The sequence below is a fragment of the Aspergillus melleus genome, assembly GCF_016097325.1.
Source record: "Aspergillus melleus strain CBS 546.65 chromosome Unknown contig6, whole genome shotgun sequence".
Classification (NCBI taxonomy): Eukaryota; Fungi; Ascomycota; class Eurotiomycetes; order Eurotiales; family Aspergillaceae; genus Aspergillus; species Aspergillus melleus.
This window is the reverse complement of record NW_025763375.1, coordinates 2,153,588-2,180,838: the sequence shown is the minus strand read 5'-3', so window position 1 is coordinate 2,180,838 and position 27,251 is coordinate 2,153,588. Positions and strand designations below refer to the sequence as shown.

The following is a 27,251-nucleotide window of genomic DNA, read 5'->3' as shown; positions in this document are numbered from 1 at the left end:
AGTGGTATGTTTCACATGAAATGAGATAGGTCAAACACTGAATTATGCAGAACTGCAGATATTTTTGAGTAAACGGGCAGATTGCAAGAAAGACACATAGAAGCATCTACAGACTGGAGGCGGGTAGTTGCGGCCTGATAAAAGTGGCAGAACCGTCACGGCGGGCGGAACATATATTTATCCGGATGGTTCCAAGAGAGCTTCGTGAACCAAGAATTGTTGTTGAAGAAACCAACATTCTTAGCACAAGACCAATGTTTGATTGGAACCGAACGACCACCAATTTCGTTTAAAACTGTTGAACCCTCGCGCGGTTGCCGCACCATGAAGCAGCATCTCTCAACCAGCCAACGAGCCAAGCACAGATTTGGATGATCCAGGATAATCGAACTGCGTCATTATGGGGCTCCTGGGAAATCATACCAGGCCAATAGGCGCCGACTCGACGAAAATACATCGGGCGCTTTGCCGTAAAGAAATCGGCTCGCCCGAAGGGAAGATCAAATCATGGTGTCTCAGGATGGCTGCGGACTGCACATATGGTGGATCAAAACCCACATAAAATATCCACCCAAAACTCTCGGGTGCGCTGCATTCGGCAACCCGCGGGGAATGGGAATGACGAAGGGAGCCGCCAGCTACGTCGCTCGCCATGGTTGTTGTGTAGTCGAGTTGTCTATCCAGCTCGAAACGGGCATGTTATCCAGAGAACCAAACGCCGGTGACTGCAGCAAAGGGTTCGAGATTGGCCGGAAACAGCGAAAGGCGAAGATCTGTCTTAGGCTCTTAGCCCAGACGCCGGATGCTTAGATTAATCTTCAGTGCTCAGCAGCAACGCTAGTGGTCACCGGCGTGTCGCTGGTGCGGTTTTGACTCCTGGTCGTGACGTCATTATTTCCGTAGCTCTTTTTATTTTTTATTTTTTCTATTTTCTGCGTCTTTTTCTTTTACTCTCGGGCTGCTGGGTAGAAAACGAAGTGATGGCTTCATTATACGGTGTAGGAGAATATGCGAGACGAGGCAGGGCTTCACCTGTTCTATATTTATGAATAACCGTTTAAAAGTAAACTGCAGACTGCAACGGCGTGAGGTTGCCGTTGTACAAGGCCGTTCGGGGAGTCTTTTCGGTTAAGCAAAGTGGCTTAACTTAATTTAACGTTCCTCGAATCGCCTTCCAAGCTGAAGCTGCACATCTGGCGGATGTCCAGTAGCCAGCAAATATAGATTCGATTCTTGAACTATATTCAATACAACGCACACGAGGCCGCCATCGAGCAACTCGGGACCCCTCTATTCCCAACCCCGTCGCCCAGTAGTATGTAGGAAAGAGATAATTATCCAAACCGCCCTTGAAGCCTTGACCTTCGCAACTGCGCGATGACGGTATGGTGCGTCTCCCAGGTAGACTAGCTGCCATCCCAAGCCAGTCAAGACTGACAACTGGACGGAGCACGCTGGTCCCTGGATCCATCGACCGGGACTCCCTCTTCCGGCAACCGATCTACGGTCCATTATTCACCACTTTTGGTATAAGTTTATGGTGCGATTCTCGTTGCCCCTCCTCAATCTGCCCCTCATTAATCCCTCAAGTCGTCATTCCGGTTCTCGAGAGTTTCCTTAAATCCCGTCCCCTTCCCCAGGAGCTCCGCGGTTGAGAGAGTTCTTTAACGTCTACAACAACCTTTCCCGAATACCCTCACATCTCAACTCCTTCACCATGCCCCGCATCGACGAACATGCGGTGGATTCCACCCTCGTGCCTCCCTACGCGGAGGGTCAGAAGCGCGACAGATGGTCTCGCCCTTCCATCCCCCGGGATCCCAACAAGATTGTCGAGGTCCCTTCGACCCGTGATGCCATCAGCGATGCCTCTGCCCTGATGCACAACCTCAGCTTCTCGCCGTCCATGAAGGACCGTCGGGGCTCGAGGAACTCCTTCAGCACTTCTCTGCCCATTCCCCGGTCGCCCCGTCTTTCGCGGCTGTCGACGGCCTCCCGGCCCAGCACGGTGAAGCGGGATATCATTGCTTCCCAAATCCAGGATCTCCACAAGGACAAGGTCGCCAAGGTGAAGAACATGGCCTTTGCTTTCGACATTGACGGTGTCTTGGTGCACGGCAGCAACCCCATCCAGGAAGGAAAGGACGTTCTCAAGATCTTGAACGGTGACAACGAGCTCGGTATGTTGCTTTCCCACTCAGAACAAAACAAATGTGAACAACTTCGCTAACATTAACTCAAGGCATCCAATTCCCCTACATTCTGTTGACCAACGGTGGTGGAAAGACCGAGGAGGCTCGCTGCCAACAGCTCTCGGAGATCCTGGAGCAGCCCATCTCGACGGATCAGTTCATCCAATCGCACACCCCCATGCAGGCTCTTGCTGAATACTACGACACCGTGCTGGTTTGCGGTGGAGAAGGCTACAAGATCCGGGAAGTTGCCCAACAATACGGCTTCAAGAACGTGATTCACCCCAAGGATATTCTCGCCTGGGATCCCACCATCTCGCCGTGCCGTGTCTTCACGGACGAGGAGCGCAAGCACGCCCAGCCTCGCGACTTCTCCAAGGTCCAGTTCGATGCCATCCTGTGCTTTGCTGAGTCTTTCGACGCCATGACCGACCTGCAGATCATCAACGACCTGCTCATGTCCGACAACGGTCGTCTTCTCACCCGTGGCGCCAAGGGCGCCGAGCACATCCCTATCTACTTCTCGCAGGGTGACTTGCTCTGCCCTACCGAGCACAAGGGTCCCCCCCGTCTCCACCTCGGTGCCTTCCGTCTGGCCGTCGAGGCCCAGTACAAGGCCACCAGCGGCCAGGACCTGGAGCGTGTGCTCTACGGTAAGCCCGAGCGGGCCACCTACATCTACGCCGACGAGGTCATGAAGGCTTGGATGGAGCAGATCCACCAGCAGAGCAAGCTGCCCAAGAACATTTACATGGTCGGCGACAACCCCGCGTCCGACATCATCGGTGGAAACCTGTACGGCTGGAACACCTGCCTGGTCCGAACGGGTGTCTTCCAGGGCGGCGAGAACGATGAGCAAAACCCTGCCAACTTCGGTGTCTTCCCGAACGTTATGGAGGCTGTTAAGTCGGCTATCCGTAAGGAGCTGGGCGACGACTTCGGCTTCAAGTGGGAGCCCAAGATCAGCAACCCCGTTACGCATGGTGATTCCTCCGCCTCCGCTATTGACTAAATGGGTGCGAGGCCTATTGGTGAAGAGTGTGCGGCCTTCTTTTGGTATTACCGGCTAGTATCTACATGCAAGGTCTGCGATACTTTGTTGAGTGTTGAGTCAACGACTACATGATATATCCTAAAACTTCGAGGGAAAAATAAGAAGTTACGAACATTGGGTCTGGATTTACGTTATAGATAGAATTGCATATTTTTTGTTTCTCTGTTCACACAACAATTTCCTCGCGCACAGTAGACATTAATTAGCAAGTAGAATACGAGATTCCCACCATCTGCGCAGGGAATATGCTGCTGCCTTAGGTGTCTGGCTGCTTTAGGACTAGCGCATGTAACCTGGTCCACAGTCGGGCCACGTATACGACACCGTAGATGCAGGAGTGAACCAGGAAAATTTGATGGGAAATCACAAAGGATTCAATTGGTCGTTCACTCTCGGTTATCATCAATTGAATTGTCTTTTACGCTCCATAAGTCGCCAGGATGGCTGTTATGTGCAGCGGTGGCTATGCATGCGCCTAGCCTAACCCGCGCTTATCGATAAGCATTTTACAGGGAAAACATGGCAGAGAATGTCATCAGAACTATGTAGACAATAATGTTATGGTCAGAGAAGCACAGCAATGACTCGCAGATAATCACTGAGTGGTGTCATAGTATAGTCATCTGGGATCTAGAAGAAGGATTCCATGTTTCAACAAGCTACCAGTAATCAATTGCATCATGGTGACATGATAGTAGAGATATATATGCTTACGGAGTACGGAGTAGTCTTTCATGGTAGAGGGAACAAGAACGAGAAAAGACCGAGATTCGGTTATACACTGTAACGTTATTATTTGCCAATTCAGAAGTACTCCGTATCTCTCTAGAATATTCATCCGGCTCTCACACACTGGCCTGTTTCGGAGGCAGCGACTGCGGTGTAATTTCTACGGACCACAGCAGACCGGCCCGGTGAGAGCTCCTGCTACATCGGGTATAGTCGGTCCACACTGCACAGAGGCCAGCCGCTAACCTCTTCCGGCGGTTTCTGCCTTGGGCCTTGCAGCGAAGAAATGCTTGGCGCATTCCGCCTGAGGCACCCTGGCGTCCCTTCTCATGCCAGTAAGGGTGCTTCATCCTCGATTGTTTTGGAACAAAATTGACATTTTCGCACTCGAATAGATATCTAGAAACAATTGACAAACAAAACAAGCTAATTACAGTCACAGAGGAATCTAATCACTTTCTACACCCCCGATTTCCAAGTCAATACCTCCAACCCAACAGCCATCGCCCTTACAGACGCGCAAGGACCCGGTCGGCTTGAAGCACGGAGATATGGCTTCGTCGAATATCGTCGATCGTACGACATCTGGAAATCATTAGTAACAGTTTTATCAATTAGGGAGCAGTTGCACATACCCAGCCAAAGCCATCGTCGTCTTCAACTCGCGATGAAGAAGCTTCATGGCCAACTCAACGCCATTCTGGCCGTCATACTATCAACAAAGCACGTGGTTAGCCCAAGCCCTGTCTTGATCGTAGAAGCGTTTCTTACAGCAAGACCCCAAATAGGAACTCTCCCGACAAAACAATGCTGGGCCCCCAGCGCCAGGGCCTTGAAGATATCAGACCCACGTCGGATGCCGCCTTCCAGGGCAATCTGAATCTTGCCGCGAGCGATGGGTTCGCATTCTCGCAGCGCGTCGATAGCCGCGGGCGCGCCGTCGAGTTGTCGGCCGCCGTGGTTGGAGATGACGACGCCGTCGGCGCCGTACTCGATTGCTAGTTCAACGTCTTCTTTGGTGGTGACTGGTTGCGTCCGCGGTTAGAGTTGGTGTTCCTTTGGTTATTGGTATTGATGGGGCGAAGAAGTGAACTCACTGCCCTTGAGCCAGATTGGTAGGGTGGTGTTTTCACGGAGCCAGGGGATGAATTCGCGCCATTCAATGCTGGAGTCTGTATTGCGTTAGGAAGGGTGCGCATGAGGCTGATATTGGGATGCGAGTGAACATACCGTAAGATGTGCCACCGCCGCCGCCAAAGAAGCTGTCACCGCCGAAGTTGAGATTCGGCCAGGACATATGCTCCGGAAGCACGAACTCATTCCGGGACTCGTTCAGTCGCTGACCGATGAGTGGGAAGTCGACGGAGAGAAAGAAGGCCTTGTATCCGGCCGCTATGGGGAGATTAGCACCGATAAATGACAGTTACAGCAGTGGTTTGAGTAGTGGTCTCACCCTCGGCGCGCCTCAACAACTTCAGTGCAAATGACCGATCTCTCAGAATACACATTTGAATTGCATATGGGTTCTCTTGGCCTTGCTCGATGACCTCTTCCATGGAGACCGTTGAGTAGGACGACAGAATCATACCCAGGTTGGTGCTGGCTGCCGCGCGGGACGTAGCAAGCTCACCATCTGGGTGAGCGAGCTTTTGCATTCCAGTCGGGCTGAAGCCAAGAGGGAATGATACCTATAGATGCAATTCCAGATTGGTAACCGTTACGTTGACTTCTTGCATCAGTGATGCTGCGTACCTTGCTGCCGAAGAGAGTGGTCGACGTGTCAATGTCGTCGACATTAACCATCACTCGAGGCCTGATCTTGTAATGATCGAATGCGGATTCATTCTCTTTCAACCTGTTGAACGCTCAGTTAGGGTCATTTCAAAGGATGGAAAGAAGTTGTGGCATACGTGAGCATATCCATTGATCCATCATCGTGAAAGTCTATGCTTGTCAGCCGCCCGCTCTCTGTTGAATTAATTCAAGATCATCTGACCTCTGTATGCCTTCGGAAGCTTCTTGTTGCCAGCCTCTCTCAAGTCCTTGATACAGAAGACATGCTTGTCAAGTGCAGGCGGACGGTTGGCCATGTTGAATTGAATATGTGTAAAAAAGGTAGGACGGGTATGAATTGTAGAGAGGTGAATGAGCTTGTAATTTGACGTACAAAATAGTCACTCGGTGTGTCAATAACGCCTTATATAGACATCGAGCTACAGATGCCCTCAAATCCCGGAATCCGGCACGGCAGTGTGAGCCTCTCAATTGCATGATATTTCATTGATTTACACAAAGCGATAGACACCAGGAAGTAGCCCATCATGGAAATGACTGTGAGGCCGATAAGATGGCGCAATGTCATAGAATCGGCAGTCATCGAGGCCCCCCGGATCTTCCTCGACTCATCCTTCGATCCAGAACGTCTGAGTCAGATACTGTTTAGGCTGAAAAGTATGGTCTTTGAACTTGCGCAGGTCCCATCAACGAATCCATTCGGCTAGCCACGTTTTGATTTTCTAGATAGCCTACTTATCCCACGGGGATTGATTATGTGGATCGAGGCGCACTCAGCTGCCAAAGTTAGTCCGCAGGATTCAAGCTTGGCTTACTGTGCCCGGTGGGACCAATGGGGGTGTTTGTGGGGGCTCACGCCAACGAAGGTACTGCTTTATTGGGGATAGTAATACGAGGTAATATGGATTCGCTTGATCTACTGCATCAATGAATTCATATGCTAATCTAGACAGGGAATTTCAGTAGATTGCGAAACGTGGCGTGACATGGGTCTTAAAATGACGAGAGACTCGCGTAGGCATTCCGCATCCTGCCGATGAGGCTGTGCTGATATTGAGATAACTGAATATAGACATTCTTTTCATTGACGACTTTAACTTGGGAGGATTTATCTATCGTCAATTAAATACTCCGTGCAGCGGGATATGGTCGAATCGGTCAAGTGTCTGTCTTTTTTCTCAGGTCAACACCAGTGACGAACATTTTCCACATTACCTCTTGTCAGAATGGCATCGAATACTCCCCACGCGAGACCGACACAAAGATCCGACAAGATTATCATTATCGGCGGCGGATTATTTGGATTGACGACTGCCTTGGAGCTGCGTAAACGAGGATATGAGCATATCACTGTCTTGGACCGGACACTTCCACCGGCTCCAGACGCCTCGAGCCATGATACATCACGGCTCATCCGTCCGGATTACGCGGATCCATTCTACTCCAAGATCGCATACGAGGCAATGGAAAAATGGGAGGCTGAATGGAGCCAGTATTTCAACAAGAGTGGCTTGGCCATTGTAGCCCATTCGGAATCCCATCCCTACATCGACGGATGTAAGAACACATTGACTCAGCTCGGAAAGGACTTCAACGCATTCAACAATTCCTACGACGTACGGAGACATTTCCCTGACTTCTCCGGTGGCTCCATCTGCGGCTATGAGAACAAAGACGCAGGCTGGGTCGATGCGGCAGCCGTGATGAAGGATTTGGCGTACAAGTGCATTTCAGCAGGGGTGTCCTTCATCACAGGACCCAAGGGAACCGTGTCTTCGCTCGTCGTGACCGATGGCCAGGTCACCAGCGTCAGAGATATCACCGGGGGATACCTGGCTTGTGACAGAGCCATCCTGGCGACGGGGTCATGGACAAATTATCTTCTTGACTTACAAGGCTCCGCCGTCTCTGCATGTCAGCCTGTCGGATATATCCAGTTATCCCCGGAAGAGGCGAAGGAGGTGGCTACTTTGCCGGTGGTTCTAGATTTTACTTCCGGGTTCTTGGTCTTTCCACCCACAGCAGACCATGTGCTGAAGGTTATGCGTCACGGCTATGGTTATGAGACGTCTTATGCCATCTCTGCTCATGGCACGCACGGAGGCAGTATTTCTGGACCGAGGCTTATCCCGCGCCTCATGAAGGGGCAGTACATCCCCCCGGAGGCGGATGAGGCTTTACGCGCAGGCTTAGAGCGATATCTCCCTCAGTTCAAGGACCGACCGTGGGCTAAGAAGTCTCTTTGCTGGTATACCGACACCGTTGATGGCAACTTTATCATTGGACATCATCCGAGGATATCGAATTTGTTCCTAGCAACTGGCGGAAGTGGACAGTAAGTTATCGCATAGTTTCTCTCTCCCTCTCTCTCTCTCTCTTTTTTTTTTTTTTTTTTTTTTTTTTTCTATCACAGAAGTGTATTTGTCTAACAGTCCATCTATAGTGCCTTTAAATTTCTCCCAGTGCTGGGAAAGTACGTTGTCGATGGCCTTGAGAATGCTCTACCTGACGCTCAACGCCAACGGTGGGCCTTCAAGCCGTCAGACAAACCGATGTCCAAAGGAGACGGGAGTAGGGCTGGTCCGCCAAGGCGTGTTTTGACTGCTAGTGAGCAGGCAAGGCTCTAGGGGTGATGAGATGGACTCGTTCGAGATAAACTTGAAAGCCTAGAAATTAGCATGCGATACGAACAATCAGAACTGTATTTCCTTGATTAGACTAAGATTTTGCTGTTTGCCACAAGGTCTTACTGCAAAGAAATGGCTATTGCCTTTTCTCATGTGACACGTCTCGAGGTTAACTGCTCCTCAGGTCATGTCATGATATGAAACGAAAGCTGTTCTAATTATAATCCTTAGATATCCGTACCAAGCATTGGATTCATTGACATTCATTGACTCTGCTTATGGAAGACAGCCGTGACACTACCTAACAAGGTAGACCCTTGAAAGAAGAAAGGGAAATAATCAGGTAAAAACATGATGACAATCTGACTCAGGTAATATGATTCTACTGCTGCTAGTAAGAATGCTTCTATGCGTTCCACTAATCTGGGTCCCATTGCGTAACAACTTGTTCGAGGTGTTGAAGAGGCACAGGGTATCCTTACCATCTCTGTGCTATAAGATGGCACCAACGGGACGACCGGACATTCATTATCTATCTGATTAAAGTCATTCGCATTAATTGTTTATCGACATGGACCAAAATCAGAACCCTAGCCAGATCCAGCCAGGCCCAGGGCCAAACGACCCTGCTATCCCACTGATTTTGTTCCACGATGCTGGTGGCACAGTCTTTCCGTACTTCTGCCTCGGGGATATTAAACGGCCACTGTTCGGCATTAAGAACCCGCGCTTCGAGCGAGGAGGTCATTGGGAGCATGGCCTACGCCAGATGGGTGTGGTCTATACACACCTTGTCAGATCTGCCGTCGCTTCCGGCAAGGTCATTCTCGGAGGTACGAGCCCCGCAACATTAAGGCAATAGAAGCCAAACTGACTCTACCGTGCTAGGATGGTCCCTTGGGGGATGCATCGCCGTCGAAGTGGCATCACGACTCATGAAGTTGCCACAGTATACAGTCCAGGGCGTCGTGTTGGTTGACAGCGTTTATCCCACCCCAACCGTCACGACGCATTACCCACGCACTCTCCCGGAAGTGGTCGCAAGCTTCCAACTCCCGGGGCAAATGTCAGATGAGCGGCGTGGTCAGGCGCAGCAATGCATCCTGGCTGCGCACGAGATGCAGCGTGACTGGCGTCCGCCGGCATTCTCGGAACGCCCTCCCCCGGCAGTCTTGATCAGAGCAGCGGATCCGGTTCATGTAAACGCCGAGCACTCGCTGCATTACTTTGACCGGGTCAGGGACTGGAAGTACCTAGGCTGGGAAGACTATGATACTAGCTTTATTGTGGCCACGATGGATACTCCTGGCAATCATTTTACGATCTTTGATGGCCCAAATGTATAGTGCCTATTCTTCGTATCCTGGGATGAATGATTTACTAATAGACTCGATAGGCCGAACATACGACGAACCAAATCCGTGAAGCTTGTTCTTTATTGACGGAGCCGCATCCATAGAGTGGATTAGAAATTGCACCGCCATCGAATGCACCGGATATGACGGCTGAAGAGGCCATATATATTTAGCCCATCTTCTAATCATTCTACTGCATCGATTAGTCTATCTGTAGCCACAGTGTAACAATTGAGTAAGGATGGCTTGCCGCCATAATTGAAAACCGTTGGCCACGTAGCCGTACACAACGGACACGTTTCGTTATAAACTAGAGACCCCTGACCCGTCCTACATAGTGCTACTGTGGGAGACCTATAGAACAATACGGAAGAGCCGGTCCTTCCGGTGGCTGTTCATGAAGTCATCGTGCAACCTGCAAAGCCAAGCAACGACTATGGCTCTTGGCAGGATCATCGGGCGTAGTCTTCGTTGCACAATAACGTCAAAGCTGTAACGGGGTGACCCATTCGTGTATTGAAGTTCTATAGTGGTCCAGTCAAGGATCGCACTGCTCTATTAAATTACACTGTTTGTCTATACATGAGGTGAGAGGTATCCCAAACCCGAATCATATAACCCCTCGGAATGACCCCTCCAGAGATATTCTATTGTGCTGTTTATATTATGTGCGTTGAGATCTCGATTCTGGATCAGATCGGTCGCTAGCGGGTTTAGGGTATTTAGAAGCTCGACGACATCTGGACAATTGCCTGCAATGTGTTCACTGATCTGCTCGAGAAATTGGACTGTGACAACGGTGTTTTTCCTGCAATGATTATTAGCCGCAGACTTGGGGTCAAAGGGCGAGGAAAAAGAAAACATACACCATCTTCTCCAGCTTACGCGAGCAAAGAAACAAAACTGCAGGGCCCAAATGTCGAGTAAGCACCGCCCATCGCTTCCCGAAGCGCTTGCGGTTATGGAATCTCGCGCGTAAATTCGACCGTCGCTGTTCGTCACACGTCGACCACTCCGGGTGGATCTCGTCAAGTAGTCGATCGACTATTAGAGAAGCATGGCCTCTACCGCGTCGCGTGGGCCCATCTCCGCACTCTTCTGTTTGGTTTATGTTTTCGTATTCTGTGTGGAGTTGAATTAGGGCTGCCCGATTCCGGATCGGGTCATCGCCCATGCGAGGTTCCAGTTGGCAGATGCACGAGTAGGCGTCTGCTAACCGGTCGTATTTGGTATGTCGTTGGTTGGGTAATACGACTGTCTCTTGGTGCCATATGCCACTACTCTGCCACCGGGACAGATTCGATATTAGGTATTCGGCGTAATCTGCTCTTATGTAGGCATTCTGTACGGGCGACCCGGTCAGAACTTCTGGTAAGTGCGGCGTTTGACCCTGACTCGTTGGATGAACTAAAGACTGTTCAGAGCTTCTTGGCGATACTGTTGAGGCGCCGTCGGGCTCTGTGAGTGGGGATGGGTGCTGGTTGTAGAATAATGAAGGAGAATTGTATGTGTCGTGAACGCTAGCCCCAGACGGGCTACTCGTAGGGCCAGTGATGTGGTGATCGGGTTGGTTCGTATTACTGAAGTTTGACAGATGGACCGGGCTCTGTAGAAGATCTGGAAGTGTTCCAAGTTAGGTAGTTCCTCCAGATCATCTTCTGCATGTCTAACTTACCTTGAGGAGGCTGAGAATATGGCGAAAGAGAGCCGGAGAAGTCCATATTATTCACAGGATCCCCGAGGTATTCAAATTCATCTCCAGACGGAATTGTCTCTACTCTACTCTCCTGCGACGTGTCCATACATAGTTGCAAGTCCCAAGCCTCTGGAAAGCCACTTGGACAGGAGTCCAGGCGGACCACATCAGGTAACTCACCCGCCGAACCGGGGTATTGCGTACTAAAAGTTTAGTTAACGAACTGAAGCACTGAGAATGAACCCTGCGGCATGGGAACGGTGAAATCCGATGTTCTGCAGCAAACTGAAAAGGGAAAGTGGAAATTACCTTTCCTCCACGATTAGAATTAGCACCGGTTGTGCCGGACCGTCGGTTATCACCGCAGGCGGAGCCGCTTGAATCGTGTAAGGAGCCAGACGACTAGCCAATGCCTCGAGTCCAGCAGTGTTGGTCGTCTCCAGGAAGTTTTTGATTGCTTCAACGAAATATTTCTTGGTGTCAGGGTGGACCGACTCATCCATTGCGTCGGGTCGGACAATCTCGGTCGCATCAACAATCATGGTCGCATACAATGAGATTGTGTAATACCCCGGCTGCGGCTCTTTACAGTGTCTGCAACATCTTCTGCTCGATTGTGTTTATGTATTCTGTCCCCGTTCCGCCGCATTCTCGAAGTCAGATCTGTATATGCACGTCGCGCACACCACATGCCCAAAAAGGTATAAAGCCTGCAGGACAGGTGGCACTGCTGGCTCATTGGGGGCTAGCTGTTTTAGTCTTGGTCCTCGTCTCGGCCACAGCTTACAGCCTGTAGGCTACAGGTAAGCTGCAGCTCTTACTCCTAGTCCGACTGGGCAATCTTAACGTCGGCCGTCAAATGGGTTGATGGCGTTAAGTCCACGTTTTTGCGGCTCAGCTGAGCTTAAGCAGCGGTCCCCTGTCTGCTGAATTAACGGTCAATTCGGCAGTTGATGGCCAAACTTTGACATGCGGTCATCATAGGCTTACCAGACAGCTGTCCGATCGTGAAGAAGTTGATTGTCTATTAAGTGCTGTGTCATCCTGCGATTCCGATTCACTCATAGTGACTCAGTGAGCCATGCCTGACGGCTCGAACAATGGCACAGCTGAAACAGCGCTTGGCCCTTAGTGCCAATGCTCAGCTCGCTAAAGCGGCCCGGACTTCTGCTCAATACGAAGCCACCAACCAGCAATCCTTCTTGAATGTCATCATTCTGCCCAGACTGTGGTCTAGTCTACACCAGTAAGAATCCTCAATTCCTGCTTTGTCAGCCCCCCGATTTTTCGTTGGCGGAAATCAACAAAAACCGTGTTATCTTTCGAAGGCTAACCACAGCTTCATCTCGTTCGCTGCGTCTGAAACAGACCCGATTAATAAGTCTGCCTCTTGTCATGAGGCTGATCAGCCTGACCTTAAATCCTTCAAGCCTCAAACGGAATGTAATTCGACATGCGGACCCGGGGACACGGCGATATATATGCAGCCGTCGGCGGGCTGAAACATCCACGTGACAACAGGGTACCCTAGATCTCTATGCATGGCATGCTTGTATGCACGCAGACAATTAGATTGCCTCTGCAGATGTTAACATGCACTCAGCCCCCATAGGCTACTGAAGGTTCTTGCATCAACTTGCCTGCCTGAAGATGCTGAGCAGGGATCTAGAGCCAAGGCTCCGATCGGAAGGTAAAATACCTCCGCCCACTATGCCTCGTGTTCTGCAATCAGCTTAAGGTTAGGCCGCAGATCCCACGTTTCATTCGACGATCGAGCCGGGATCTGGCGACCTAGAAGTAAGCTGACGGCACTAACAAACAGCCATGGAAACATGGATGCGTTCTCGCGCCTGGTAGCGTTACTCTAATTCAGGGAGGCGCATCAGACGAACGGCTGAGGCTACTATCCATGAGTTATGCTGACGTGACGTGACGCGTGGGAGGCGAGGTTCGGGAGCCGAGAATGTTGATACGCCGAAGGTAAGATAGTATCTGTGAGACGGTGATAGATGTCTAATGTTCCAGCTAACCTATTTGCTAGTTGTAAGTATTTCGTTGATGTGGATTGCCAAAGCGAGTCATCACTTAGGCTGTCGTGGCTGAAAGGATGACAGATCGGGGTCTATACAGGCTCAGAGAGCTAGATACATCAGTTGATTGCACCCTTATAGAATCCATTATGCCCCATCCTGAAATGCGTTGACTGCTATTCAAAAGTAGCATCGGTATCGTTTTATTCTTTCTGTCTTGACATTTATTTACCAGATCCCTGTCTTGTATTACCTCCTCATCTTTCCAACATTCGCTATACATCAATCTTTGTTATAGACTTGATCTCACAGCGATATATTGATTTATCCTTCACTCTCTAAATCGCATTCCTCTTGCCATACCGACTCAAACCAAAATGACACCAGCCGAACCAATCGCCATAATCGGCAGTGGCTGCCGATTTCCTGGTTCGGCATCCTCACCTTCACGACTATGGAACCTCCTGCGAGAGCCACGTAACGTGGCATCCAAACCCCCAGCAGACCGTTACAACGGGGATACATTCCACTATGCTGGGAAAAAGAGTCTACCACCTGGAATGATCAGTTCTCCAGAGTCTTATTTCCTGGAGGAAGATGTTCGTGCATTTGACGCGCCCTTCTTCAACATTTCGCCGGCGGAGGCGGCGTCGATGGACCCTCAGCAACGGCTACTATTAGAAGTGGTATACGAATCACTTGACCGTGCCGGCTTGCAGCTAAAACGCTTGCAAGGATCATCGACCGGCGTGTACTGCGGTGCTATGAACTACGATTACAGCCAGCTTCTTCTATCAGACCAGGATAGCGTACCTCCATTCATGATCTCGGGTGGTGCCCCGTCTATGCTGGCCACGCGTATCTCTTACTATTTCGATTGGAAGGGGCCTTCCCTCGTGCTGGATACGGCCTGCTCGTCCAGTTTAATTGCACTACATTTAGCTGTGCAAGCCCTACAGAAGGGAGATTGCTCGATGGCTGTTGCAGCAGGAAGCAGCTTGATTCTGTCGGTCGATGGCTACGTTTCCTCGTCTCAGGCGAATATGATGTCGCCCTCGGGACGCAGTCATATGTGGGACGAGGCCGCGGATGGGTACGCTCGCGGTGAAGGCGTGGCCGCAGTGATCCTAAAACGTCTGGACGATGCCCTGAGAGACGGTGACCAGATCGATGCCGTGATCCGGGCCACCGGAGTCAACTGTGACGGACGCACCAAGTCTCTTACAATGCCTAACGGGCTGGCTCAGGGTGAACTCATCAGCTCTACCTACGCTGCTGCTGGACTCGACCCTCTAAATCCAGCCGACCGATGCCAATTCTTCGAAGCCCACGGAACAGGTACTCCTGTGGGTGATCCGCAAGAGGCGGAGGGCATTGCAAATGCGTTCTTTAACAAGGATTCACCAAGAGATGAGACGATGTATGTCGGCTCGATCAAAACCGTGATCGGTCATACCGAAGCGGCGGCTGGTATTGCTGGCATTATGAAAGCCGCACTGGCTGTTCAACATGGTGTCATTCCTCCGAATATGCTCTTTAATCGACTAAGCGCTAAGGTTGCGCCATTTGCCGACCACCTCAGGATTCCGACAAAGGCGCTCCCCTGGCCTGATCTTCCGGTCGGAGCTCCTCGTCGAGTCTCGGTCAACTCGTTCGGCTTTGGAGGTGCTAATGCCCATGCTATTGTGGAGAGCTACACTCCTTACAATGCTGTTTCATCATTTGCGGACGCGACTGCCACCCCTGCATTCCTCCCTTTCGTGTTTTCTGCCGCGTCCGAAAAATCGCTCAAGGCTGTGCTGCAGCAGTATGTCAGCTGGTTGGAGGAAAATCCGACCGTCGATTTGTCGGATTTGGCCCATTCTCTCTTGACCAAGCGCTCGATTCTAAGCACTCGGACTGTTTTCACTGCGGGAACAGTGGGAGAGTTGCTTGAGAAACTCAAAGACGAATTGAAAGAATCACCGACGACAATCACCCGACGTCTCAGTCCTGGACCGAAGAAGGTCTTGGGCGTTTTCACTGGACAAGGGGCGCAATGGCCGCGTATGGGAATAGATGTCATTGAAGAATGTCCCCAAGCTGCCGTCTGGCTGCAGGGACTCCAGAAATCCCTCGACAGCCTACCTCTTGATTATCGACCGAAATATACACTGCGAGATGAGCTGGCTGCTCCGGAGTCTTCCTCTCGCCTCAACTCTGCGGAGATTTCGCAGCCTGTCCGGACCGCTTTGCAGATAATCCAAGTGAACATTCTACGGTCGCTTGGTATCGAATTTGCTGCAGTTGTCGGTCACTCATCGGGCGAGATTGCCGCTGCTTATGCGGCGGGATGGCTTTCAGCTGCGGACGCCATTCGCGTTGCCTACCTACGTGGGCTGGCGACGACGAACGCAGGTTCGAAGGGACACCCCGGTGGCATGCTCGCTGTCAACATCTCCTGGGACCAGGCACAGTCCATTTGCGGTGAAGCACCGTACAGTGGCCACGTCGTTGTCGCGGCTTCTAATTCTCCGTCCAACGTGACACTCTCAGGAGATGAAGAGTTGATTTCTGAGCTAGAATGGCTTTTCGAGAGTCTTGAACAGACTCCTCGCCGCCTGCGTGTTGACACAGCATACCATTCACATCATATGACTCCTTGTGCTGAGCCCTACCTGCAGGCCATGAAGGCCTGTCAGGTTCAGACCCGCCAAGGCTCGCCGGCAACGAAGTGGTTCTCCAGTGTTCACGATGCGGCGGAAATGACCGCCCTCGAACCTCGCTACTGGTGCGAGAATATGCTTCAATCGGTTCAATTCTCGCAAGCCCTGACGGCGGCTCTGAAAGACTTGCCAGACCTTGACGCGATCGTGGAAGTCGGACCTCATCCTGCGCTCCGAGGACCCGCGCTTCAGACCGTATCGACAATCAAACCCAATGATGCCGACGTGCCGTACGTCGGACTGGGCAAGCGCGGAACCACTGGCATCGAAGCCATGGCGCTCGCACTGGGATCCTTCTGGGCACATCTGGGGCCGGAGAATATTGACACCAGTTCCTTCGTCCGGCTCTTCTCACTTCCACGGGAGCTGAAATTCCTTCCATCCCTTCCCACATATCCCTTTGACCATAGCCAAACATACTGGGCTGTGTCACATCATGCCAGTGCCCGCACTCATCGGCGTCTACCTCGTCATCCTATTTTGGGCACTACGAGCCCTGAAACGGGAGAAGGGGAATGGCGCTGGCGGAACTACTTGCGCGTCCAGGATCTGGAATGGATAGAGGGCCACAAGGTCGAGTCTCAGGTTCTTTTCCCCGCGACGGGATATCTCATTATGGCATATGAGGCAGCTCATATCATTGCCGAGGACCGATCATTACAGTCGGTAGACATTCATGACCTAGCTATCGATCGGGCAATTGCTGTTCCAGATACCAGCATGGGCGTGGAAACACAGTTCTCGCTCTACAAGACCAATGGCGAGGAAAATGGCAGCTTAACCGCTTCGTTCACTTGTCAAGCACGCTTTAACGACGCCTTCCGCTGCTGTGCCACTGGCCGTCTGGAGATCAGATTTGACGAGCAGGACGAGTCCCTGTTGCCAGCTCTTGGCCCTCTTGTTGGTGGGTTGCAGAAGATAGAGTCAGAGCACTTCTACAGCGAGCTTGACAAGCTGGGATATGGCTATTCGGGACTATTCCGTGGCCTTGGGTCCATTCAGCGCCGTAAAGATATCGCCTATGGTACTATTCCTGTCCCCAATGGCGAAGAAGATGACTCGGATCTGCTGATCCATCCTGCCAATCTTGATACCAGCCTTCAGGCGCTGATGGCTGCTTTCGCGTATCCCGGTGACGGTCAACTGTCCGGCCTGTTCCTTCCAACTCGCTTGGCACGCACCTCGATCAACCCGGGGCTTTCCCGTGGCGGCAGCCTGCATGCCCCCCAGACGCATCTCACCGTTGAGGCGAAGCTGTCGGATGTTGGCAAGACTGGACTGACCGGTGATATTCATCTTTTCGATGCCGATGGCAGAGGCTTCGTACAGATTGAGGGTATGCACATCTCGCCTCTAACCCAACTCAGTCCAGAAGACTGGCCGATGTTCGTTGAGGAAGTCTGGGGTCCCCTTCTGCCGACAACCTCACTGACAAGCGTCAATAACTCGGCCGCGCCCCGGAATCACGTCTCTCTTGATCTCTGCGACCGTCTTGCTCTTCTATATCTCCGTGATGCACAGGCCCAGTTGACTAGCGAGGATCGCCAGCAGCTCGACGGGCATAAGACACGGTATGTGGCGTGGATGGATCAAGTCCTGGCGTCCGTTCGCGGAGGCAAGCATCCAACCTACTCGCCTAACCACCTGGATGGAGACGCGGCCTCTATCCTCGGTCGTGATGTTCAGCGTGCCAGGCCTATCGAGATCGTGACTTTGGAAAAAGTCAAAGAGAATCTTGTTCCTTGGTTACGAGGTGAAGTAGGTCTCATGGAAGAGCTTCACCGCGAGGGTGACCTGCTCGCCAAGTTCCAGCAAGAGTCTAGCTCTTTGTCTACCCTGAAGCAGAACCTTGCCACACTTGTCGGCCAGATCGCTTTCCGGTACCCTCGCATGAAGATCATCGAGATTGGAGCTGGCACCGGTGCAGCCACCCGCTTGGTCCTGGACCAAATTGTCCGAGACTATCATTCGTACACTTACACTGACATGACTTCGGCCTCATTCAAGGAGGCCCAGGAAAAATTTGCCGCTCACGGCGATCGCTTCATCTACGAGACTCTCGATCTGGAGAAAGACATTTCGGAACAAGGCTTCTCAGAGAACGCATATGATCTCGTCATTGCCAGCAATGTTGTGCATGCGACTAGCTCATTCAGTGGAAGCATGTCCCGTATCCGACGTTTGTTGAAGCCCGGCGGTCGTGTAGCTATCCTCGACATGACCCACCCAGAGCAGATCGCCTCTCCGCTCATCTTTGGTGGACTTGAAGCTTGGTGGCGTGGTGACTCTGATGCTCAACCATCAGGTCCTCTTATTTCCCGGGATAATTGGGATCAAGTCCTAAAGTCAAGTGGCTTTGGAGGATTTGAGGCCGTCTCGTCAGTTGAGGAATCTAAGAGCTTCGGCATGTTCGTGTTCACTGCCCAGGCTGTCGACGACCATATCCAACGATTGCAACAACCTCTAGCGGTTCCTGCAAAGCGACAATATCGCGATCTGCTCATAATCGGGGGAGCGACAGAGACCACCGCGAAGTTACTTCCGGTAGTCCAAGAGCTGGTAGGCCCTTATTTCGGAAGGATCACCGCTGCAAGCACCATTGAAAACTTTGTTCCTCCCGAGAATGTCTCGCTGGCTGCTATTCTCGCTGTCTCCGATGTTGATAGCCCCTGCCTGCAGGACCTCACCGCAGATAGATTCACAGCCCTGCAGCAACTTGTCGGAGTGACCGGGAAACTACTGTGGGTGGCCACGGGAAATCCAACCGAGGAACCGTATCTGCGCATGAGCAAGGGTTTCCTGCGCTCCCTGAGTCTGGAGAATCCCCATGCTCAGTTCCAACATCTCGCGGTGCAAGATCCAACTGCTTTGTCTCCGGATCTCATAGCAACTACGTTGATGCGATTGGTGCACTGTGACGCTGGAAGCGACTACACACTTCCCAACTGCACCGAGAACGCTGAATGGGAGCTTACGCTGGAAGACGGACTGCTGAAGATCCCTCGCATGCGGACTGGCCGGGACATGAACCAGAGATGGCTCACAAGCCGTGGAGTCCCAAATACCCGCCGTGTCGAGCCTAGAGAGACTTGCGTTGCGGTACGCCCAACTGACGATGCGGTCGAGGAGTCGCCATTGTTGTTGGTGTCGTCATTTGGTGCGACACGCTATGACCCAAAGGGCGAATCTCAGGGATTGAAGGAAAACACCGTTCGCATCCGAGTCCACTATGCCACTCTTCCTGCCGTCCGCGCTGGAGCCGGTTTCTTGCATCTTGTTCTGGGTGAGAACGAGAAAACACGGACTCGTGTTGTCGCCTTGTCCGTGGACCATGCCTCCGTTGTTTCGACTCCTGCCTCCTGGTGTCACTCAGTCCCTAGCTGGCTACCCGAGAAATATGAAGCTGGATTTTTGAGCGATCTCAGTTCAGCCTTACTTGCCAGGCATTTGGTAAATCAAGCGCAGACCGAGTCCACAATATTGATCCACGAAGCTCCTCAGGCGCTTCAGGATGCGGTCTCTGCGGTGGCCTACTGCCAAGGTATCAGGGTTCGCTACAGTGCTGGTAGTAGAAAAGCTAGTCAAGGCCCTGGGATGTTGATAATCTCTCCTCGGAGCTCGGTTCGCGCAATCAGTCGTCTCCTTCCCTCGGGTGTGTCAGTGCTCGCCTCCTTCAAGCCTGATGCCGATGGGTCGCTGGCCCGCTTGCAGTCTTCATTGTCCCCGGAGGCCACATACTGGGGACTGAAGGACCTGTACGGGGCATCGTTCGCTCCTGCAGCTAAGCAAGTTTCAAGCCTGGTGGATGCTTTGGCAGCGAGCAGCCTCTTCGCCGAACAGCGCAGCCGCTTCCAGACTGCCGTTGATACTCTGACTCCTGAAGATATCCCGACATATCCCGTTTCGAGCCATAAGTTGGAGATCATCGATTGGCTACACTCTGGGCCGGTCTCAACGAACAGTGTTTCGTCTAGTTCGCTGGTGAGTCTGAGTGACGACAAGACTTTCTTGCTGGTGGGTATGACTGGTGATCTGGGTCGCTCAGTTACCCAGTGGATGATCACGCGCGGAGCTCGCACGATAGTTCTTACCAGTCGTTCTCCGAAGGTGGATGACGAATGGGTAGAAGAGATGGCAGAACTGGGTGCTCGTGTTGAGTTCATGGCTATGTAAGCATCCCGATTCTCACTGTGTCTACAAATGACCGCTAACCACTATAACAGGGACGTATCAAACCGCGCCTCAGTCCTCAAAGTCCACAACCACATAAAAGCCGAATTACCGCCCGTCGGCGGAGTGATTAACGGCGCAGTCGTCATGCATGACGCCGCATTCACTGATCTCTCATACACTGATGTTCTCCGGGTCTTCGGCCCCAAAGTCGAAGGTAGCCGCATCCTTGATGAGCTGTACCAAGACGCCGACCTAGATTTCTTCATCTTAATGGGTTCATTCTCCGGGCCGAACGGCAACTTCCACCAAACCGCCTACGCTGCCGCCAACGAATTCATGGCTGCTCTGATCAACCAGCGGCGTCGCCGAGGCCAAGTCGGTAGCATCATCCACCCTGCGCAGATTCAAGGTCTGGGTCTTATTCTCGCCATGGATGCACACATGAAGAACGTGCTCGCTCAGCAACTCGGTCCCATGGCTCTTTCAGAACGTGATATTCTTGAACATTTCGCGGAGGCAATCCTAGCCGGACGGCCTGACTCTGGACGTGTGCCCGAAATCGGCGGCGGATACCGCATGACGGACCCAGCCGAGTTCCCAGATGTTGTCTGGTACCGAAACCCGAAGCTGTGGTCTTTTATCCGCCACTTTAGGGAGTCTGGCGCCGTCGAAACAAACAAGGAGGATGTCCCTATCAAGCAGCAGCTTTTGACTGCGGACAGTCTGCCTGCCGCGGCGGATATTATCGCTGATGGGTTCCGTGCGACTCTCCGGCGCAAATTGCATTTGCCTGACGATTCGGCGCTGCCGGGAATTACACTATTGACAGAGTTGGGTGTTGACTCGCTGGTCGCGGTTGATCTGCGAATTTGGTTTGTCAAGGAGCTGGGGGTGGATGTGCCGGTGTTGCAGTTGCTCGGGGGGTCGTCGATCGATGCGCTGGCTGAGAGCGCCGCTGGAAAGTTGGATAAGGAGCTAGTGCCGCTGCTCAAGACGGAGGAAGCGTCGAATGGTGTTACAAATGCTTCTGAGACGAATGGTACTCATAGTAATGGTGTACATACTAATGGGCATGTCTGATGGAGGATAGAGCGGATGTTGTGGTATAGATTAGGCGTTATGCAATTTAGAATGTTGACTTAGTAAAGCTTCGCATAAATGATTTGTAGTCCAAAGCCTACTTCCTGAGTTTGTATTCATAACTTTTCATAACTTCAAAATAGTTCATTTGTGGTCAATCTATCCAGAAGAGCCCGCACATATTATGGGTTGTCTTGATCCCTAATGCTCGTCGCTGATGCCTTAGACATCTTAGAATAGATGCTCGTCCAAGGCCAATCAACGAAATCTCCTGTCATGCACCCTGTGCCCAGAGGCTGATGCGGCCACTTTGAGTCTGAGTCAGATCATCTATATATATGGACCTTTGCCCCTCGTCTTCCTCGCTTCTCTCATCCGTTTTCACTCCTTCAAACCAGTTCCACCATGATTTCCTCAATGCCTCCCATCTTCCACGATGTGGTCAGTTTTGCTCTAGACGCTCGAGCAGACTATGACCCATCAGATCCCCTCTTCATTGATGCTCAGGATCCAGGTCGATACCTGAATGGACTGCAATTTCCTCGACTTGTCCGTACCATCATAGCTGGTCTCAAAGCGCATGGTGTTGGAAAAGGTGACTGCGTTGTTGTCCACACGGGGAATAATGTAATTGATCCTTGCTACAACAATCTCCAGAAAAAGAGACTAACGGTATCTTTTTCAGGTTCTATACACAGCCCTCTTCCTCGCCATTATCGGAACTGGTGGGATTTACATGGGATCAAACCCTCACAGTTCCGTAGACGAGTTCAATCGCGTCGTCCAGCTATCGAAACCGCGGCTTATTATTACCGAAGAAGACGCTCTCTCTACTGTACTCACCGTCTCCAGCAAGAACAACATTCCATCTCATAACATTTTCATTATCAATGATGCAAGCATCGACGCCACCATTGCCTTCACTCACGGACAAGGTCAACTCCCTGTCCAATCACCTGACACTCAATCCCCACCAAGCATCGTCTCCTTTCTCTCTCACCAAACCGCTGATCATGTCCTGATCACCGACCTTGAGACCGCAAAATCTACACCAGCAGCTCTATACCTCACTAGCGGCACGACCGGCCTTCCAAAGGCCGCCGTCCTTACCCATGCGGCGCTCATTGCCCGCCACCACGCAATCCTCTACACCCCTCCCTACAAAATCACGCGGCTTGTGTGCCTACCCATTTTTCACGTCTTTACTTCACTTTGGACACATCTGTTCCCCGTTCGATATGGCCACCCGCTCTACATCCTGCGGGGATTCCAGTTACCCGTCTTCCTGGACACCGTGAAGCGGTACCAGATTAGCGAAACGTACCTCGTGCCTGTCGTGGTGCACGCATTGAACCAGGCTCCTGCCTCGCTGGACGTTATTCCATCGCTATCTTCACTCCGATATATCGGGCTCTCCGGTGCCCCTATCGATCGAGACTCCATGACTGCATTCCAGGATATCCTGCACCCGAATGCCTGTGCCGGCCAAGTCTGGGGAATGACGGAATGCGGCGTTGTAATTCAGAATCAATACCCCGAAACTGGGAGACTGGGACAAGGGGATCTAGGTAGCATTGGGCGTGTTTTACCTGGGTACGAGGCTAAACTGGTCCCCACCACTACTGATGGTGGCTCCACCGACGAGAGGCCGAACAAAGACACGATCGAGGGACAGAGGGTATCTGGACAACTGCTTGTTCGCGGTCCGGGTCTTCTTAGTGAGTATCTAGGTCAAGGAGAGTCCGTGGTCGATGACCGTGGCTGGTTCAGTACCGGGGATGTCGCATATGTGAATGACCACGGTGAGTACGTGATTGTGGGTAGGACAAAGGAGTTGATTAAAGTGAGAGGGTAAGTCGCTGTCCCATCTTTGTCTCTGGTTAATACATGGAAATGATTGTGCTAATAGCAAGCAGTTACCAAGTGTCTCCTGCGGAAATCGAAGCCGTGCTGCTCAAGCACCCGCTTATCACCGATATTGCCGTCATGGGAATTACCCTTGCTGATGGCAGTACTGAGGCACCTCGTGCTTATGTTGTGCGGACCGGAGGCACGAAAGGTAAACTGACGGCAGAGGAGGTGTTTGACTTTGTGCAGCAGCGGTTGGCAAGCTATAAAGTGCTGGATGGAGGTGTGTATTTTGTCGAGCGCATCCCCCGAACAGTAAATGGCAAATTGCAGAGAGGAAAGCTAGCTGAGTTGAACAAACAGAGAGAGCTGCTGGCAGGACTGTTGGGAAAGCTGAAAATGGGCAAGTAGATAGCGATAACTACTAGAGTGTTGGATCTTGATCCATATGTTGTTGTTAATAGTATTGCATTTTGAGTTTGTTAGAGGAATGTTACGTATACGTATGTCTTTTTCCCCCTTTGTATGTGTTTTCTTTCCTCTTCATATATACCTCCTGCGTCTTTCAATTCCAGGACTTTCTCATTATCTCCCTTGCTCCAACCTCCCTCCGACCAAGGACAAGCTTGCATGATTCGGCTACCCCAAGTAGCCCAGAGAAGAGATGAGAATCAAGTCAACTTCGGCTTCCTCGCCCGGAACACCAACACAGCACCAACAACCCATGCATCGACATCGTCAAACTCATTCCTCAATTCATTCTTGAACACCTCCGGATCATCAGCAGAGTTTCCAAAGATACCCTTGTAGTTGTACAGCCCCATCGTGATCCTCCCAAACCAGTTATGCTCCACGCGCTGGCCCAGAATCGTCGCCCCGAACAGCGTTCCATCCGGCTTCAGGTGCTCCTTCAGGTGCGCGAAAACAGTCGCTTTTTTCGCGCAAGGCGGTGGCAGGCAATGGAGCAGATACATGAGTGAAATAGAGTCGTATTTCCGCGACGCAGTGGTGCCGGGTCCGGCGCCGTCTTCGGCCGGCAACTTAATGGGCTCGAACACGTCGGCCTGGAGTGTCGTGGTGCGCTCGGGACAGCCGACGCGTGCGGCGGATCTCTCGAGGCAGAGAGTGTTCATGTCCACGAGCGTGAGGTGCTGGGGCCAGGACTCGCCCTTCTGCAGCACACGTTGACGGTGGTGCGCGGGGAAGTAGCCGGTTCCGACGCCGATATCGAGATGTCGCTGGCCGACGTTGGCGGAGAAGAATTCATTGAGGAAGGAGGACGGACAGCGCCAGACATAGTTGTCGTTCCACCAGTGTACCATGAGATCGTAGATGCGGAGGCCGAGGCCGTCGTAGGCGACGGTGTAGCCGCGTTCCATATTGGTGGTAGTAGGGGAAGAGAGAATAGTTGGATGGGGTGTGAAAATGGTTCGTTAGACCGAGGTCAAAGAACCTAGTTCAGTCCGGACGCTTTGAATGTTTATGAGGAATTGAGTATCGACTGCAAATATCAAAGGGCGAGAAGCAAAGTACTTATCTAGAGACCCGGCGGCCCGTAAGCACAAACACGGCCTAGAGAGCTGACGCCGACTACCTTTGAACAAGCTGAAAGCTAGACCGCTTACAGGCCCAGCTAGGAAACAATTCGAACTGCGAATGATATTATCTTGTTGTCAGATCAAATAAATGGTATCCAATCACAGTTGTATCGTGAAAAGTTAGCGCTACCACGGAAATGCGCACGAATTCCTGATCGACTTTTCGTTGATTATTGTCTCTCTGGCCCACAGCGTTAGCGGCATGAGAAAGACACTAAGTTTGAATGTAGCCGCACATCTTGATTTCACCGATCGAAGGGTAATTTGGGGGCGCTACCTAGGAGGATTTTGCTGCTATCTGTGGGTATCCACCAAAGAAACGTTCTGGCATTCTCTCTGTCAGGTCTTCAGCCTGCCACATCTGGAGCTGGTGCTAATCAGTAAGTATTGTTGCAATCCAAAACTGGTTCAAGAACATTTGAGAAGTCCCATCCCCATAGACTCCGGGGGAGGCAGCCGGACGCCGTAAGCTCGTTCCAGATATGGAAGCCATGCTGAAAGAGGCGCATGCCTTCACCTGTATGCAAGTCTAATAGAGCTAAATTGAACAACTTCTAGTGCCATAAGTAGAAGGAGCCCTGATGAGACAGCGTTCATGACGTCCAAGACTGGCTATGATAGGAGAAAATGCGTCATGTTCGACAAGCCATGAGAGTTCAACCTGCCTTAACCGTAAGCCCCAACGCGGTATCCACAGCAGTAAGAGAGAAACAGTTAGACTTCCCGTAATGATTAGTCGAATGTTGTTTTGAGGTCCTCGGAGGGCATATGTCTATCAGATTTGTCGTTCTAGGTTTTCCGTCCTCGCATACTAGGGACAACCAATATGAATATTCTTTCTGCACAAAGAGTAGCGAGGGTACCCCTTACGCACACTAGTAGAACTCCACTTCACTTCGTTAACATCTGATCTAAACCTGACGCTAATGATCCCAGGTCACCTTCGGTAAACATAGATCATAGATTTGATGTATCTCGCAACACAGCCATTTATAAACTTTCAGCCTGCCATAAATCAGCGAAAGCTACATTACATAAATTTGGGCGATATTCACGCCTCAAGAAGAACTAACATATTAATGAACGACCAATCATAGTTTGAGTTCAACAACCTCTAATACTTCAATACCCACTCGAGATTGATACCATTCAAACTACTCGGGCTCTTTCGGGTTATCGATTCCATCTGTCGTCTCGGGGCCTAATCCGGTGAAGTGGTTTCATCGATCTTTTCCCTTTGTTCCTTGCACTTCCGCTGCGATAGAAGCGCTCCACGCCATCAATATCGTCTCCTGCAGACTCAAAAATACACTTGCCCCAAACTGAAGGCACAATGGCTGTTTTGAAACGTTGCGACCCAAGATTCCGGTTTCACAATAAAGATACAGACAGGGGCTAGAGGGGCGAACAGTCTTCTGCACCGTGTATCCAGGGCCAAGAGATTGTCGACAATGCGTCAGGCAATAGAGTATAGCCATTAACACCTGTCATGAGGATCCGAGTTTCTCGGAGCAATGCATACTAGTCAGCCATAGTGCAGAAACGTGAGTGATCTCAGAGTAGTCTTCAACTTGTTCAGGGTTTGCCCCAGGAAACTCCGGGCTGCGGTGTGAGCGTCGGTCAGGACTCATAAAATAGCATTTTCACTTACACCAGATGTACATGCCAGGTTTATGATAGAAATTACCTTCCATCATCGCCGCCGATTTACGCTGTACACTCAACCTTCTATGCCTAACACAACATGCCAAACCTTTTCCGTTCCTATGCGACATGTTAGAAGAATTCTTCTCCTATACTACCCCCAATAGTCATAGCCCCATCGAATTAATCTCTTTTTTGAAAATGGTCGTTGCTTACATTTCCTCGCTCACAAATGTGTTATGTATGATTGCTTTTAAAGCCTATAGACAGTTATGTGTTATAGCCAAAATCCCGGATGATATTTGGAGGACAGACCCCTTACTAGTTAGATAACCTGCCATTCCAAGCCAATTGCTAAGCCTTCGTTGTTACGAGCCACGGATACCTCTTTCAGCACCTGCTCATACATGACGAAAGTAGAGCGTAAAGTCACCAGCCATTCAATGCACAAGGCACGCCTACATATGCAGCAAATTCCAGATGATGGCAATTGCAACTGCGTTACATCTTGGCTCAAGATGACATCCTTGCGAGAGCAAATGTAGGCCCTGACCAAATCAAACTTACGTACGTGGAAATTCATGTAATCTATTCACGGCCACAATGAAATCAACCTTTTGTTAGAGAACAACCAGAGTGATTGAAGCGACTTTTGTGATCAGTCTGTGCACTTTGCCCAAGGGCGTGAGTCTGCAGGCATGGTTTAATTGTATCCCGTACTGAAAT

General features: G+C 51.2%; 8 protein-coding genes across 8 annotated transcripts; 5 read left to right on the top strand and 3 right to left on the bottom strand.

Annotated features, from left to right (window-relative positions):
• The first annotated feature begins 1,206 nt into the window (after positions 1-1,206).
• On the top strand, positions 1,207-3,420 carry LDX57_010483 (uncharacterized protein). Its single transcript, XM_046092233.1, has 2 exons — positions 1,207-2,180; positions 2,243-3,420. Exons 1-2 carry the CDS (start codon positions 1,718-1,720, stop codon positions 3,202-3,204), a joined length of 1,425 nt encoding a protein of 474 aa, XP_045948211.1. The 5' UTR covers positions 1,207-1,717; the 3' UTR covers positions 3,205-3,420.
• A 1,064-nt stretch (positions 3,421-4,484) lies between these two features.
• Positions 4,485-6,065, bottom strand: LDX57_010482 (alpha-hydroxy acid oxidase; the record flags this gene model as incomplete). Its single annotated transcript, XM_046092232.1, has 9 exons — positions 4,485-4,560; positions 4,611-4,687; positions 4,747-5,000; positions 5,073-5,147; positions 5,206-5,367; positions 5,429-5,663; positions 5,728-5,830; positions 5,886-5,919; positions 5,972-6,065. The coding sequence occupies 9 exons, from the start codon at positions 6,063-6,065 to the stop codon at positions 4,485-4,487; spliced, it is 1,110 nt and encodes a 369-aa protein (XP_045948210.1).
• A 795-nt stretch (positions 6,066-6,860) lies between these two features.
• On the top strand, positions 6,861-8,569 carry LDX57_010481 (NAD(P)/FAD-dependent oxidoreductase). The gene is made up of 2 exons (XM_046092231.1): positions 6,861-8,104; positions 8,213-8,569. The coding sequence occupies exons 1-2, from the start codon at positions 6,996-6,998 to the stop codon at positions 8,394-8,396; spliced, it is 1,293 nt and encodes a 430-aa protein (XP_045948209.1). The 5' UTR covers positions 6,861-6,995; the 3' UTR covers positions 8,397-8,569.
• Positions 8,570-8,967: 398 nt separating this feature from the next.
• LDX57_010480 (thioesterase domain-containing protein) lies at positions 8,968-9,855 on the top strand (the record flags this gene model as incomplete). Its single annotated transcript, XM_046092230.1, has 3 exons — positions 8,968-9,229; positions 9,285-9,736; positions 9,793-9,855. The coding sequence occupies 3 exons, from the start codon at positions 8,968-8,970 to the stop codon at positions 9,853-9,855; spliced, it is 777 nt and encodes a 258-aa protein (XP_045948208.1).
• A 472-nt stretch (positions 9,856-10,327) lies between these two features.
• LDX57_010479 (uncharacterized protein) lies at positions 10,328-11,950 on the bottom strand (the record flags this gene model as incomplete). The annotated part of the gene is made up of 4 exons (XM_046092229.1): positions 10,328-10,559; positions 10,618-11,368; positions 11,427-11,650; positions 11,757-11,950. The coding sequence occupies 4 exons, from the start codon at positions 11,948-11,950 to the stop codon at positions 10,328-10,330; spliced, it is 1,401 nt and encodes a 466-aa protein (XP_045948207.1).
• Positions 11,951-13,854: 1,904 nt separating this feature from the next.
• On the top strand, positions 13,855-21,564 carry pyr2 (non-reducing polyketide synthase pyr2; the record flags this gene model as incomplete). The annotated part of the gene is made up of 2 exons (XM_046092228.1): positions 13,855-20,351; positions 20,406-21,564. The coding sequence occupies 2 exons, from the start codon at positions 13,855-13,857 to the stop codon at positions 21,433-21,435; spliced, it is 7,527 nt and encodes a 2,508-aa protein (XP_045948206.1). The 3' UTR covers positions 21,436-21,564.
• Positions 21,565-21,840: 276 nt separating this feature from the next.
• Positions 21,841-23,752, top strand: LDX57_010477 (uncharacterized protein; the record flags this gene model as incomplete). The annotated part of the gene is made up of 3 exons (XM_046092227.1): positions 21,841-22,062; positions 22,121-23,286; positions 23,352-23,752. 3 exons carry the CDS (start codon positions 21,841-21,843, stop codon positions 23,692-23,694), a joined length of 1,731 nt encoding a protein of 576 aa, XP_045948205.1. The 3' UTR covers positions 23,695-23,752.
• A 101-nt stretch (positions 23,753-23,853) lies between these two features.
• On the bottom strand, positions 23,854-24,827 carry LDX57_010476 (class I SAM-dependent methyltransferase). Its single transcript, XM_046092226.1, has one exon. It carries the CDS (start codon positions 24,660-24,662, stop codon positions 23,955-23,957), a length of 708 nt encoding a protein of 235 aa, XP_045948204.1. The 5' UTR covers positions 24,663-24,827; the 3' UTR covers positions 23,854-23,954.
• Between the last annotated feature and the right edge of the window lie 2,424 nt (positions 24,828-27,251).

Coding starts and splice junctions, on each gene's coding strand:
- LDX57_010476 (XM_046092226.1), bottom strand. CDS start 24,662: ATGGAACGCGGCTACACCGTCGCCTACGACGGCCTCGGCCTCCGCATC.
- LDX57_010483 (XM_046092233.1), top strand. CDS start 1,718: ATGCCCCGCATCGACGAACATGCGGTGGATTCCACCCTCGTGCCTCCC. Junction 2,181..2,242: donor GAACGGTGACAACGAGCTCG/GTATGTTGCTTT, acceptor CATTAACTCAAG/GCATCCAATTCCCCTACATT.
- LDX57_010481 (XM_046092231.1), top strand. CDS start 6,996: ATGGCATCGAATACTCCCCACGCGAGACCGACACAAAGATCCGACAAG. Junction 8,105..8,212: donor GCAACTGGCGGAAGTGGACA/GTAAGTTATCGC, acceptor GTCCATCTATAG/TGCCTTTAAATTTCTCCCAG.